The sequence below is a fragment of the Alosa alosa genome, chromosome 4 (assembly GCF_017589495.1).
Source record: "Alosa alosa isolate M-15738 ecotype Scorff River chromosome 4, AALO_Geno_1.1, whole genome shotgun sequence".
NCBI lineage: Eukaryota > Metazoa > Chordata > Actinopteri > Clupeiformes > Clupeidae > Alosa > Alosa alosa.
In genome coordinates, this window is record NC_063192.1 from 11,502,136 (window position 1) to 11,516,486 (window position 14,351).

The window sequence follows — 14,351 nt, forward strand, 5'->3', positions numbered from 1 at the left end:
AAAGCACAGACACATCAGATTAGGCCTAGGAAATAATGAGCCATGTGGTAATGGATCCCAAGCTACAGGACAGGCCAGGGAGAATGAAGACAGATTGGCACTGCAGTAAATAGTCACAGAAATATTATTCCTGGGTGGATGGACACAGCCCCTTTGTTAATGTCCCCCGAGGTATTCATTAACTTTTAAGGCCCTTCGCTCAACAACCAAATCATGTTGAATTGATGGCACTCATTCTGAGAAGTTGGCTAAGTCATTCCTGGCCGATATTCGTCCTAATCCCGACTTCTCATTTTTACAGGAAGTGACATCCATTACTGGCCGGGCAGTCCTGGAACGGCTCAGAGGAGGCCGGTGGCTAACTGTTATTGATGTCTGCGGCCAAGCTCTCGGTCTGGACTTTCAGGGACATTACAATTGGGGCCCCTTTTTCATGGAAGACAAATCCTTGATTAATGTGTCATATCCAGTTTTTTAGCCCGTGGAATGCAATTATTGGAAATTACAGTTGGAGATTTTGACAAACATGGTGCCCATGGCCCGAATGCTGATTGGGCTGTTTCTTCTGCTGGACCTACTTAGAGTGATTCCAAAATAAATCAAGTCCCTGACTTTGTAGGACTTCCATCCAGTCACTTAGACAGCTAATTATATTGTGGAACAGACAAAAAAAAGAAGTTGTAAAAAGGAACTATAAATCCTGCATCTTATTAATAGGTCAATATAAAAGTCATTCGAATGTCTGATTGAAAGCACTATCCACATAAAAGCCAGACTAATAAGCCTCCAAAACACGGACAAATACTTGCAGTTAAAAAGAAGTGTCATACATGTCAACATAGCAGTTAATAACATCCACATCATGGTGCTCGTTCTTTGCTAACCATGCACATTGTCCAGGGAGGGCTATTCCTGGATACTCGTTACATTGTTAATAACACAATGCTTATCAGACATGCCAAACATGCATTGCTCTCTTTGGAAATTACAATGTATCTTATCAAAAATGTTCACTGATAATAAAAAATGGCAAAGAGATGGACCCTGTGTAGCTGACAAATAGCTATCTACCTCTGTTCCCATGTGTATGATGAAAATGAAATCAGAATGTTTATTTATCAAGGTTAACTATCCAGGATGGATCAACTGAAAGGTTAGTCTAAAGTGAGTCATGTCCATCCGCTCTCTTCTGGTTTACTTACTCGGGAATCTCATTGGTCAGTTGGCTTTGAGTGCAGAGGAGAGACAACAAGGAACACTCATTTAAGACAGACAGACAGACATAGACATACATACAGAGAGGAAGACAGAAGGACAGACAAGACAAGAAACAAAAGCAACAGCTCTCCAGGCAGACATCACAAAGATTACAGACAGAGGTCAGATGGCAGCCCTCGGGAACAAACCTGAGAGCTGACCACCTTGATAAAGACTCTGTTTGAGTCGAAACGCGTCGGTGCATCAGTGTCGCTCAATAAAGGACTTTTTTTTAATCAGCAGAGTGCCTCGGGATCTACCTTCATTCTCTTCAATCCTGTCTGCCCATTTCCATTGAAGACCACCTGAAACATTTTATTTACTTGTGACCCACTGCAGCGCTCTCCCATTTTTTTCTCCTCAAACCTGAGAGCTTGCCTGCAGCAACTGTAAGTTTTACAAATTCTACACTGCCAGTTTGTGACAGTCTACTTCATTACTGTACAGCCACTGCAGAGAGAGCACATTCTGGAATTATGCAGGATTTGAATACTACGCTTCAGATATCTTGGGTCAAACGTTCAGAAGAGCTTCACCCTGCTCTTTGCATCAATGTCAGTATGCCACAGAGTGACAGTAATAGGATAACTGCCTAAGTATGAGGAGAGTGGATCTCCCCTCCATCCGCTCAGAAGGGCAGATTATTCAAATACCGACTTTTGGATTGACCCTGGGAATGACAGTAGAATAGCATGCGTGGGGAATCTCATAGAAAGCGGCCATTATCTCATGGCTGTACAAGAAAATAATTAGTACCAATGACATGAAGAGGGAGAATTTAAAGATGGCCCTGGAATAATGTGGGAGAGGGGTCAGCAGCTAAGTCGGCGGTGGGCGGGTGTGCAGTCGGGGACAGCAGAGATTTATTAGCCTAGCCTAGACTTGCGTGTGCGCTCAGGGGCCTGCACTTTAATTGGAGCGGCCGCACTAATTAGCCAGATTCACTGAAGACTGAGAGCCGCTGCCGCCACTGCCGCCGTGGCCCCTGGAAGCTCTGTGAGGGATGCGGACAAGCTATTAGCTAAAGTAGAGAGGCGCGGCAGAACTAAAATGGGGACGAGGTAATCAGTTCTGTCATCGCAATTTACTGAACAAGACTATGGGGAGGAGGGGCTGAGGAGGGTGTGTGTGTGTGTGTGTGTGTGTGGTGTGTGTGTGTGTGTGTGTGTGGGGGGGTGTCACAGATAATTCTGCCGTTATGGGAAGCCGCTGCAGAGTGGTAGATGGGCGTTCTAAGGCCCTCCCAGTCGTTCGTCTTACCTCTTTGTGACGCCGTTGTGATACTCGATGAACGTTCGTCCGTCGAAGGCAATGGCCTCGGTCTCCCCGGCGGACTTCTCATGGATCACTATGGAGATGGGAAGAGGAGGAAGGGGAGGGCTGAGGAGTCAGGGGCCGATCCAATCGATGGCAAAACGGGGCAACTCTTAATTAAACCAGAGGCAAAAGGAGCGTGTAATGTATTGTTGTCTTTATGATCTTGTGGCTTAATTAAGGTTAAAGAAACACCGGTGAGCAACAGCAAGGTTAATGAGGTTGGATGAGAATAAAAATTATTCGGAGCATCTATCAGTGTGTCTACAAGTGGCAGCGAGTGTGTAGTGTGAGTCTGTGTGGGGCCAGGGTGAGTGTGTGTATGTGTGTGTGTGTGTGTGTGTGTGTGTGTGTGTGTGTGTGTGTGTGTGTGTGTGTGTGCAAGGCATATGAAATGAGATATGAGGTCGTTACTAGGGTTCTGCGGGGAGATGTGGAAGTGGGGTAAGTGGATGGTCAGAGGAGCGATATTAAATTACACAGCCAGACGGGCCCCGAATAACAACACCTCTGGGGTTGAGATGAGAGGTGGCATGTGAGAGAGACAGAGATCGAGAGAGAGGGAGAGGGAGAAGGAGAGAGAGAGAGGGAGAGAGAGACAGGGAAAGGGAGAGAGAGAGGGAGGGATAGAGAGAGAGAGAGAGAGAGAGAGAGAGAGAGAGAGAGGGAGACACACACTTACCGAGCTGGCAGCGATTGCCCGTGTAGCCAGGCTGACAGGCACACTCAAAGCTGTCCAGCAGAGGGTTGCAGCGACCGCCATTCATGCATGTGGACTGGGAGCACGGGTGGCTCTTGAACATGGACACGTCACGCGAGTCCAGCGCGTTCTCTGGCTTCAGGATGGACGTGCCCATCAGGGTGATCTGTGTTCGTCCAAAAACAGCAAAGGCAGTCAGTCATCGCACAATACTGTACACACACAGACAAAGGGACTGTATGTGCTCTGTTGTCTATGCACTCTGATCTCTTGTATTCATCTATGGATTTATGTTCTGTATCTGCATGTCCTAATCTGTGTTTGGAGTTGTTTGTAATGACTGCTTTGGCAATACAAATGCATATTTTTGTCATGTCAATAAAGCACTTTTAAATTCGAATTTCAGAGAGAGAGAAGAAAGAGAGAGAGAGAGGACTCCTCACCTTCTGAATGGCCCCCTTGAAGCCGTCCTTCAGCGAGGCCGATCTCGCCAGCTGCCGGAAGTCAGGAGCCCCGCCAACATAGAGCGAATCCTTTAGGTTCAGATCGGTGTGCTGGTTCTGAAACACACGTCACACGGCATGAGAACGGACACATGAAGAGGTGCAAAGTCTGAGCCAGTCTTCTGAAGCAGCCTCATCTTCTTCTGAGCCATCCCATTCGTTTCAATCAGTATGCAGTTGTGGCTACGCAGACAAGCCTGCTAAGGCATAGCTAATCAATATTAGGGAGGATAGTATGCATCAGCCAGATTATTGATTAATCTCATTCACTTTAGGCCTTTTCCACATCAATACCCTCAATGTATTACAAAACCTAATTGATTCGGGGTCCCTTTTTCTCTACTGCAAATTATTCTGACTGCCCACAAGACAAAAGACTGAGAGAAAACAAAAGGAATTTGAACGATTGAAATGAGAACGACTGATATGGATGGATTCTTAATGAAAGACTATAATGGACATGTGATTCTTCCATGGACCTTTCAAATTTCAAACGGTAAACCTTAATTGGTGTATCATTTGTGCTGCGGACGACCGTGAAATCGGTGTTCTCCAACCTGCATGAAAATCGCTTCAATTACAGCAGGACTTTTTGCAGGGAGGCTCTGCTTGCGAAAAGAATTAAGGATCTTTATTTTATGTAGGGCAATAATTGCCAGAGGGTAAAGCCTAGTTAATTGCCGGGAAAAAAAAAAAAAAAAAAAGAGATGGAACGTCGGAATATATTGGATGCTTGGCACCGTGGCCACCTCATTTTCTTACGATGAGGTGTGGCGGCGGCGCCTGGACATGCTGAGTCTTACACTGCCATGGCGGTACACCTTGAGTGGGGTCCAATCTAGTGGACGGGCCAAACAGGTGCAGCCGCCCTCCAGCCTGGCCCAGCTCCTGTTTCACTTGGGCGGACCGCTGAGCTAGAAAAGGGCCTTTTCAACAATTATAACAACAATAGCAACAACAACCACTACCTGCAGGCAAGGGCAGTCCCCCAGGACTGAAGAAGCCATGTTTACGGTCTACTGGAACGTGCAGATGTACTGGGTGAGTCAATGTGACGTGCAGGTGAGTGATGTGTAAATGTGTTATGTAAGAGCTGTTCTAACAAACGGATTAAAATAAAGTGAAGGAAAAAGAGAACTGTAACTCCGTTTGGCTCTCTCCTTTTTCTTTGTCTTTCATTGTCCTTTCTCTTCCTCTCTCTATTTTGCTCATCCACGTTCCCCCTCATGGAGTGCGAAACGTGGCCCACCCACGCGGGACTAATGAAGATGTCTTTATTGTTGCATCCTCAGCGGTGAAACAATGGCGGTCAAAAGATAATTCCCTCCCAACCCACCCCCGTACCAGCTGGTCTACAGGAGATGCCAAACAGAGTTCATGAAATTTCTCTTTCCCTCCCTCCCTCTCTCCCTCCCTCCCTCCCCCTCCCTCTTGCCCTCACCCTCTCTCCAGGGCGAATAAAAGAAGAAGAAAAATCATCCCACCACCATTTGCCTTCTCTGTCTAATCTGTTTGAATGGAGTATGGAACTGCGATGAGGAACGACAACTCGATGATGCTGTTGAAGGAAATGAAATGTCTAGCAGCCTGAATCAGACTTCGGTCATTACCTTGCGTGATTTCTTATTTCCAGACAGCACATAGGAGATAGAAGAAAAAAACAGAGCAGGGGGAAGAAGGAGGGGGGAAGAAATGTTAACAGAGAGAGAGAGAGAGAGAGAGAAGTAAAAAAGAGTAAACAGAGAAAAGTCAGTACATTGATAGAAAAAAAAATGGGAGAAGTTAAAGAAACAAATCCATGCAGGCAAACTACAGCAGAGGCAGCAAATAAAATAAATAAACAAACAGACAAATAAGCAAGCCAGCGAATACATATCATAAAATGAGAGTAACACGAGCAAAGAAGGGTCCACCGCAGGCAACTTACAGCAACTGCCATATAACCATTCAGAATAAATCAGGAGGTACATAAAGTCTGGCTGCATTCGACACAATTGCATCCACACGCTGTTCATTTCTGCCGTGTGACAGAGGAACTGCCGTTGCAGCCACTACACCGGCACTGCTACAGTATACAAGTCACAGTGTTTATTTTTTCCTCTGTAGGAGACATTTTTCAGAAAGGTCTGAGTTCACCCCTGTGAGCAAGGAAACAGTTCTTCATAACTAGACTTCACTTTCTCTCTCTCTCTCCCTCCTTCTTACTTTGCCTTCCACTCTTCTCACCTTTGACCTTTTTTTAATAAGATTTTCTGCCTCCTCCACTGAGGCAAAATTAGCTTGTCTACACAACAAAGTTGAACCGTGTCATATGCAGTGGACCTCTGTGATCATGCTCTAGATGGTGCTAACCACAATGTCTTCACTATAATGCAATTAGAAGACTTCAAAGGATCACGGCCCCTCTGTTCCATCTGTTTATTTGTGTGTGTGTTTTTTTTTAATGGGGAGGACCCAAGCTTCCTTTCCTGTCAGCTCGGGAACTTCCCAACTCACTGATCGTCTCTCTGTCATCATGTCCTGGCTTGAACTCCGTCTCCTCAATCTGGTCCTCGGCCTCATTCCTTTTTTCTTTCTCTTGCCTGTCGTGTTCTTCGACTCCCTAGCCTTACCTCAGCCTCTCACTAAAAGCACTGACTCACTCCCTGAGAGCTGTTTTCACCTCCCCCCACCCCTTTGTGTCTGCTCTTACCCTGTTTGGTCTCCATTGTGTAGTTTAGTCTTGATTATTGTGTTTGTTTTGTCTACAGTATCAGTCTGCCTTCTCTATTTCCAGCTATGCTTTTTTTATTCTATTGATCTACTTCATCTGATTAAGTATGACTTCACAGTAGGACATTAAATAATATGATAGGGTGGCACTATACTTCAGAAATGCTATACACTGCAGTGGTCTCTGAGCGGATGTAATTCAATGCATTGTGTGTGTGTGTGTGTGTGTGTGTGTGTGTGTGTGTGTGTGTGTGTGTGTGTGCACAGCAGCCAGACCAAACAGAAGACACCAAAAAAAAGCATCACCATGGATATACTGCACAAAAGGAGCTCACAGTCGAATGGAATCACAAGCAGCATTTTAAAGGGTCTTTATACACCTTCCAAACATGCAAGGCATTAATTGCTTAGCTTAGCATTGCACCATACATTCCCTTCATCCACAGCCTTAGCAGCTCATGAGTTTTTTTTTTCTGGTGCCAAAAAAAGAGAAACTGTCCAGAGTGCAACACTGGCTCCACATTTAGAAGTTCATTAAAAAGACCTGCGGAGGATAGGTTTAACCTCTGGGTGCGTTATGCTGTGTAAGCACTGATATATATCTCTATATTAGCTTCTGTGCACCGAGTCATCACATTGCGTCATTAAGCTCTGACTGGGAGGAGAAATATGGAGCCGAGGGTTGCCCTGGAGATGAGCCGTGCACAATAGTGCACGCTGTGCATGAGCGACACCCATGCACGCACACACGCACAAGGACACACACACACACACACACACACACACACACACACCACACAGACATAGACACTCATATTCCTGTGCTCAGAGAGCTGGCGTACCGGTGACTCTCCTTTGACCGGGTCCTTGCCGTTGATGTTGATCTCGCCTTTGCGGTTGGCCCGCTCGAGGTTTACCGTGTTCCAGACGTTCAATTTGAGCTTTTCTTTGCTCCTGCAAACATGGCAGAAAGACACACACACACACACACACACACACACACACACGTAACAAAAATGTCATATAAAAATAATATAAAAATATGCCATATGCAAGTAGAAGCACACAATATTGATGCCATTGGGTTTCAGCAGTTCACAGAAAAACAGCTCAGCTTACAGTACCTGATGACTGCCGGTCCCTTGCCCAGATCATATCTGAACTCAAGGATGCCATCGTTTAAAGAGAGAGAGATGAAATCCCCTTTGCCGTCGGTCTTTTGTCCGTTGTAGAAGATCATGCCATTGGAGTCATTGGCCATGAGGACCACAGTCATGCTGACCTTTTGACTAAGAGCAGAGCCATAGATGTGTCAGCTGAATATAAGTATGGGTGTTCACGACAATACACTCATTATATACAGATTCACTGTGATGGAAGAGACTGACTGAATAAAATGTCTTAGCATACCGGAGGTCATGTCCATAGAGATGCAGGCCCTTTAGCACCAGGTAGGCGTCTCCAGTAAAGGCAGGGATGTATGCGCCTTTGCGATCCGACACTGTAATTACAACGACAGACACACACACACACACACACACACACACACACACACACACACACACACACACACACACACACACACACAGTAAGTAGTGGAGATAAGCCCCATTCAAAGCAGGACACAAACAGCACATTTCACCAGCTTGTCCATCATCACACCAGCGGAGAGTGAACAGGCTATGGCTTCACAGCCTGAGATTAAAGGTCCAGGTGTTTCCTTTGACACACACACACACACACACACACACATGCCCCCTTGCACGTACACGCGCACACACACACACACACACAAAGGCGCAGACACAAACATTCAAACACAAAACCCACCCCCGCACATAACCTGGCGCTAAGCAAAAACGGCTCTCTTTTCTACTGGTAATTACTCTGGATTAGCACATACTTATTTAGGGGTGGAATGGGAGACAGAGATTATGAAGGCAATTAGCTTTTGTCAAAATGGGACTGCAGACAATTGCAGAAGGCAGCAGGAAAAGAGAACGCAAATGGGGGGCAAAAAAAGACAGACTGAGCGAGCTGCTGGTGGGAGGAAAAGGGGAAGAAAGACAATCGGCAGACACAACAAGGAAGTCAGCCGTCGGGAACCCTGGCGGAACAGCCGGCTCTCGGAGCCGCGCCAGGCCAGTGTGGTGAAGGGAGAGTGAATCATGGCTGCCCTCCCTGCTGCACTGAGCGCATTAGTGCGGCTCCCTCGGCTAGGGGCCTGGGCTCGGGCCCTTCGCTCCTCTGAACCAGCCAGCAGAGGCTACTCTGTGTTCCACTGTGCTGGAGCAACGATCAGCTCAAGGGGGAGACAGGCTGGGAGGAACACGGCTTATTACGGTCATTTCTCATGCCTCCTTCCCCCCCCCCTCCCCCCATCTCCCTCCTCCCCTCAACTCTTTGCCCAGGGGGAATGAGAAGGGGAGAGACAGATGAGGGGAGACAAGAAGGAGGGACAGTGCGCCCGTGCAGTACCTGCTGTCAAAACCTCTCGACTCGTTCACAACGTGATCTGGCCAACAGCTACTTCTCTGGCTCTACCTGAGTCTCTCACTCTCTCTCTGTCTCTCTCTCTCTCCTGAACACTCTCGGCTGACTGAAATCTCATTAATCATGATGTGCAGCTGACTGATGCGATTACTCATCTCATTGATTTAATAGAGGAAAAAATACACTCCACCGCAATGGACGGTCCCTGGTCATTGATTTGGTTTCACCTCCATTTATTTTAATCACTTGGTAATGGAGACTTGCTTGGTCAAGGGGTTACTTGCTTGGCTCTGTTCTGTTCCACTGCCTTCCTCATCTGGGGAGGTGTGATAAGTATGGGATTTAATGCAAGTCTGCGTGCGCCCGCTGCATCTGTGCTTATGAGCAAAAGCACAAACCTGTTTAAGCTTTCTCCCACTCCCATAGCTATCTATAGCTGGCTGTCTATATCTACATCAGAACACAATGTCTGTGTCTCACAACTTCTAAATCCAGGGCTGCTATAATAGAAGTGGTAATGATACTCATTATTGCTGGGCGCTGAGCTAATCTGCATTGAGATCTGTCAGAACAGAATTCTATTCAATTGGCACTTAAGCTTCATTCTTCCTCTGTACAATGTTCTGGGATGTCTTTTTTTTTCAATATCATCATGCAGTGAAATCTTTTGTCATTTTAGAAAGCTAATTGTATTAATTCAATTCATTAATCTAGACCTCTTTTCTGTCTTTCACCATCCTAGCACCATATGACAATTATACAGGTACCTATTTCTCTCCTCATGCAAATGAACTGAATGTTGTCATCAGGCAAGCATTCTGACATTTGAAAATGTATTACAATTTCAGTAAGCAAAAGTGTACAGGGACACAGAAAGAAACAGCGAGAGAGAGAGGGAGAGAGAGAGGGAGAGAGAGGGAGAGAGAGAGAGAGAAGTACAGTAAAGAGGGGCAGTCTTGGGGGGGGGCGTGAGCTTCAAACAGGGCTCGGGTGCTGCACTCCTCCTCCTTAGCCGTGGCCTGGAGCTCCCCACGGAGTAGAGGCTGCCTTCCCCTTCCATCCACCCCCAAAACAGCAGCAGTGGGTGGCTGCTGCTGCTGCTGCTGCTGCTGTTGCTGCCGCTGCTGATGTCGCCACAGCTGCCTGCCGACGAACTAGTGCATCAGTGGGGCTCTCACTCCGCGGCTCAGCCTCCAAATCCCCTGCCAGTCAGCTGCCAAGCTCCTCTGGGGGGACAGCGCAGCGTTTGATCTCCCAATTCAAGATGGAAATGGAGCGCCCCCACCCCAGGAGGGAGGAAATACACTGGCTATATCCTGACTCCTGGTGAGGAGCCCAAAAGGGGCCTGAGAAACACCTCTACTCTCTTTCTCTCCTTCTCTATGGTTTGCCCAGGTGGCATTGCTCGCCCCGAGCTGCAACGTTCTACCCGTCACAGTGGTTAAACAAACGTCTTCTCTTCTTGTTCACTCTTCCGCCTGTCGTGTTTCATATCTGCAAATATTTTAATCCAGAAGGGGGGCAGAAGACTGCTGGCATTGGTTGAGAACACACCTGAGTGTTACAAAACACTGCAGTGCTCCGAGACCTATTTCTAAACGCTTGTGTTTTGGACTGAAATGATACCGTGGCGTGCGGGCGGCCGTACCTTTGTCACAGTGCTTTCCTTCACGGCCCATCGGACATTCGCATTTGTAGCCGCCTTCTGGCAGAACCTGGCACTGAGAGGACGGGTGGCATTTGCTGGGGTCACAGGGGTCGTGTGCATCCGCACAGGTCGGTCCTGCGGAGAAGAGAAGTTGAAGTTAGGGAGGGAGGCACAGAAAGACAGGGAGGGGGGGTGTCACAGGGGGACAGGAGAAAACAGAACTGTTTAATGGGACACCATTATACACACAGAACCTTTGCAGGCTGTTAAGGACCCCCCCGCCTCCCTTTCTTCTTGTTCTCCTATCGTGTGGGGGCAAGGATTTATCCTGTAATGGAGGTCATTTTCTAATAGGATTTAGAATTATTACAACTCCAGATTACGGGCTGGGGGAGAGTGGGCAAGCCACGAGCAGCCGAGAGATAAAATTGGTCCTGGACGACGACGACAGCGGTGGCGGCGGCAGCGGCGTTGGATCAGCCCCGGTTTCATCAGAATTTGTCCCATCATTAGGGCGAGGGAAGCTGGCTGCAGGCTAAAGGGGGGGTGTGCGGTAATGAAAGCCCCCCACTGAGTACTGAAGGCTCAGCTTCACTCTGCCTCTGCCACTATATCAGCCAGCCAAAGTGTCCATCTCACAGAGAGAGAGAGAGAGAGAGGGGGGGGGGGGGGGGGGGTTGGGGAAGGAATGGGTAGATAAAACAAGAGAATCACAGTAAAGGATAGACTGAGAGAAAGAAAGAGAGAGAGAGAGAAAGACAGAGAAAGAGAGAGATAGGGAAAGAGAGAGAGAGGGAGAGGAAGAGAGAGAGCGAGAGGAAGGATTGAGAGACAGAGCGAGTGATGGTGAATGAGAGACGGAGAATAAGAGCGAGCTCCAAATAAGGCTGGAGAAAATACACACATCCCACCATCACAGAGCCACAGCTCCACTTAAATGAAAGCCTCATTCTCCACATTCATCCCTTCAGCCAAACACTCAGCCTGCGCTTCTGCCTCTAACACAAGCGAGACAGTGTTTCCACACATCTTTCTCTCTCTCTCTATTTCTCTCCCTCCACTGTATAACACCTCATTCCCTTCTGAGGCAATGCAAACTCGCAACACGCGGCCATCTCACTAATGCCGCAATTCAACACAACTCAAAGGGACGGCCGAGGCAATAAGGGAGGGAAAAAACATTATTTCTAGATGAGAAAACATCAGCTGCCCACACACTGTATTGTGTGAAGAAACTCATATCTCGGAGACAAGATTATATCTGTGGCACGAAGCGATCCCCCTTGGTTTTCTCCTCCTCCAGGATTGTTTTTCCTCCTCCCATCTTCCCTCTCCTTTTAGCACGCACCACTTTGGCTGAGCAGAGTGTGTGGGTCTGTGTGAGGATGAGGGAAAAGCTTCAGTGTGTCTTCAGTGCATACACACACACGCGCGCGCACACACACACACACACACACACACACACACACACACACACACACACACACACACACACACACACACACACACACACACACACACACACAGTGTTTTGTCTTGGTATTAAAAGCCAAATCCGCCACACAGTCTTTCTATAAGGTCCTCATTAGCACTCAGGCGGAGGACTGAGGCCGTAGAGGGAGGTGGTGGGCAGGAGGGGGCAGCAGGGGCCAGGGGGCCGAGTCGTCATGGCACCACTGGAGCTGCTCAGATGCCACAATTAAAGAGAGCCTTGCCGGGCAGACCAATCACACACAGACACACACACACACTCACACACACACACTCACACGTGTGCGCCAGGGGCGGAGTGGCAGTCGGGACGATCAGGAGTTTTCCCGGTGGGCCAGCCGATGAGTCTGCGCGGTGCAGGCCGGCCCATAGAGCTTTAATCGCGGCCGTGACCATCGACATAATAGATGCATTAAGAATCTTCCGTGAAAATCTCCAAGATCTACACTTTAACACTTAGGAAGTCCAACCAATATTTATACCACTCGCTCACTGTCTATATGTCATTCATGGTTACCCTGCACACTCATCTCTCCCATGCTGATTTTGAGCTCAATGCAAATCAAACCAGCTAATAGGCTAACTGAAATAACACCATGCCAATCTCTAGGTATGGTGAAGGGTATGTGATGATGTGGGGCTATTTTAATTCCAAAGGCATTTGGTAACTTTATCAGGATGCACAGTATTCTGGATCCATGAAATAACTAGCCTTTAAAAATAAAAATCTGCCTGTCTCTATGGGAATTTAACATAGGGGTGGGAATACTTATGACCCCTGTATTTTAAGGAAGAACATTTATTTATTTATTTATGATACATTATTCATTCGCTAAGAAAATTGGTGTCCTTAAAGGTTAGATATTTCCTCATTTTTCACTTAATCAATTTCCAAAAGATGATTTTATATTCCTCTTTTCAGTCAACTTTAGCATGGGTGCCAATACTTTTGGCCATCACTGTATATTTTGTTTGTGCTATTGATGTGTGTGCATGGGGGGGGGGGTGGCGGTGCCATCAGTGCCCCACTCTGCCCCTGGTGTGCGCACACATCTGGGAGAGATGCTAATGTAGGTACACACCAGCATGGCTCTAGGCTACAGTGAGTGGGAGGAGAGGAGCTGTTGCTGTGCGCTGCTGAAGCCGAACCTCTCCAGATAGTTAACTAACCAGGATTAGGAGAGGAAACACATCATTTTTCTACCGCCAAATTAAAAAACCCACTCTGTGACCTCCACAGACCTCAAAGTGCAAACACATTCAGTACTGTTGGCCATTTGGCTGCCGGGATGACCTCATTGACCCAGCACTGAGAGACAGAGATGGGCACTTGCAGCCTTTCTGGGCATGCCAACGGGCCTGTGCTTCATGGCCGCATCCTACAGTAAGACAAGCTCTGGGTCACTAATTACGGGATGAGCGCTGCCTCTGCTACGAGTCCCACTGCTCTCCAATGTTGCTAATTACTGCTCTTTGCTCTCATAATTAAAACTCACGACCCGCTGCAGAATGCATGAGACCCGAGAGCTGGATTTGAAAAAAAAACATCTATAAAATCTCTTTCATTTAAACGGACCGGTCGTGAGGGGAACGTGATTATAATGATCTACGTGTGTGTTGTCAAAACGGTGTACAAGAGGGCATTGTTTTTTTATCAGACGAGCGAAATAAGACAGCATCTCTCACTGACTGCACTGCTCCACACTGCATTGACCTGATTTTCCCCCCTTCCTCCTGAGTCTTCCCTTTGGGGTACACACAGAAAAACTACAAAAAAAGAGAGATCCTGCACTGAGCCGTAAGGGAGAGAACTGACCTGAGAAGCCGTTGACACACTTGCAGTGGAACATCTCGGCTTCTTTGGCCTGGCAAGCTGCGCCGTTCCTGCAGGGGTTGGGCTGGCACGGGTTGTTGCCACACTCGCCCACGGCGGTGCCGTACAGCACGTTCTCGCCATTCTCCTGAAGGTTGTACAGCATGTTGTTGACGTCCAGCATGCGGACGCAGCCCACCAGGCCCGTGGAGATGGACGCCCGCTCCTTCACACTGAGAGAGTGAGTGAGAGTGATCGGGAGGGTAGAGAGAAAGAGAGAGAGAGGAAAGGGAGAGAGAGTGGGGGGAAGGGAGAAACCTGTTGGTTAACCAAACAATTTTCACAGGCCACAGGCGGTGATCACCACACAGTTATGCCTGCGATTCAATGAGCTAAGCATACATGTGAGTCACCTCATCG

General features: G+C 47.7%; 1 protein-coding gene across 1 annotated transcript in view; it reads right to left on the reverse strand.

The window, feature by feature from the left end:
* The window catches only part of agrn (agrin), a 218,397-nt gene that overhangs the window by 10,095 nt on the left and 193,951 nt on the right, over nucleotides 1-14,351 (reverse strand). The window contains 10 exon segments of the mRNA XM_048240581.1: nucleotides 1,203-1,226; nucleotides 2,518-2,605; nucleotides 3,254-3,437; nucleotides 3,715-3,831; nucleotides 5,385-5,396; nucleotides 7,329-7,440; nucleotides 7,611-7,775; nucleotides 7,897-7,987; nucleotides 10,628-10,762; nucleotides 13,935-14,164. Of these exon segments, the coding sequence (XP_048096538.1) occupies nucleotides 1,203-1,226; nucleotides 2,518-2,605; nucleotides 3,254-3,437; nucleotides 3,715-3,831; nucleotides 5,385-5,396; nucleotides 7,329-7,440; nucleotides 7,611-7,775; nucleotides 7,897-7,987; nucleotides 10,628-10,762; nucleotides 13,935-14,164 (1,158 nt within the window).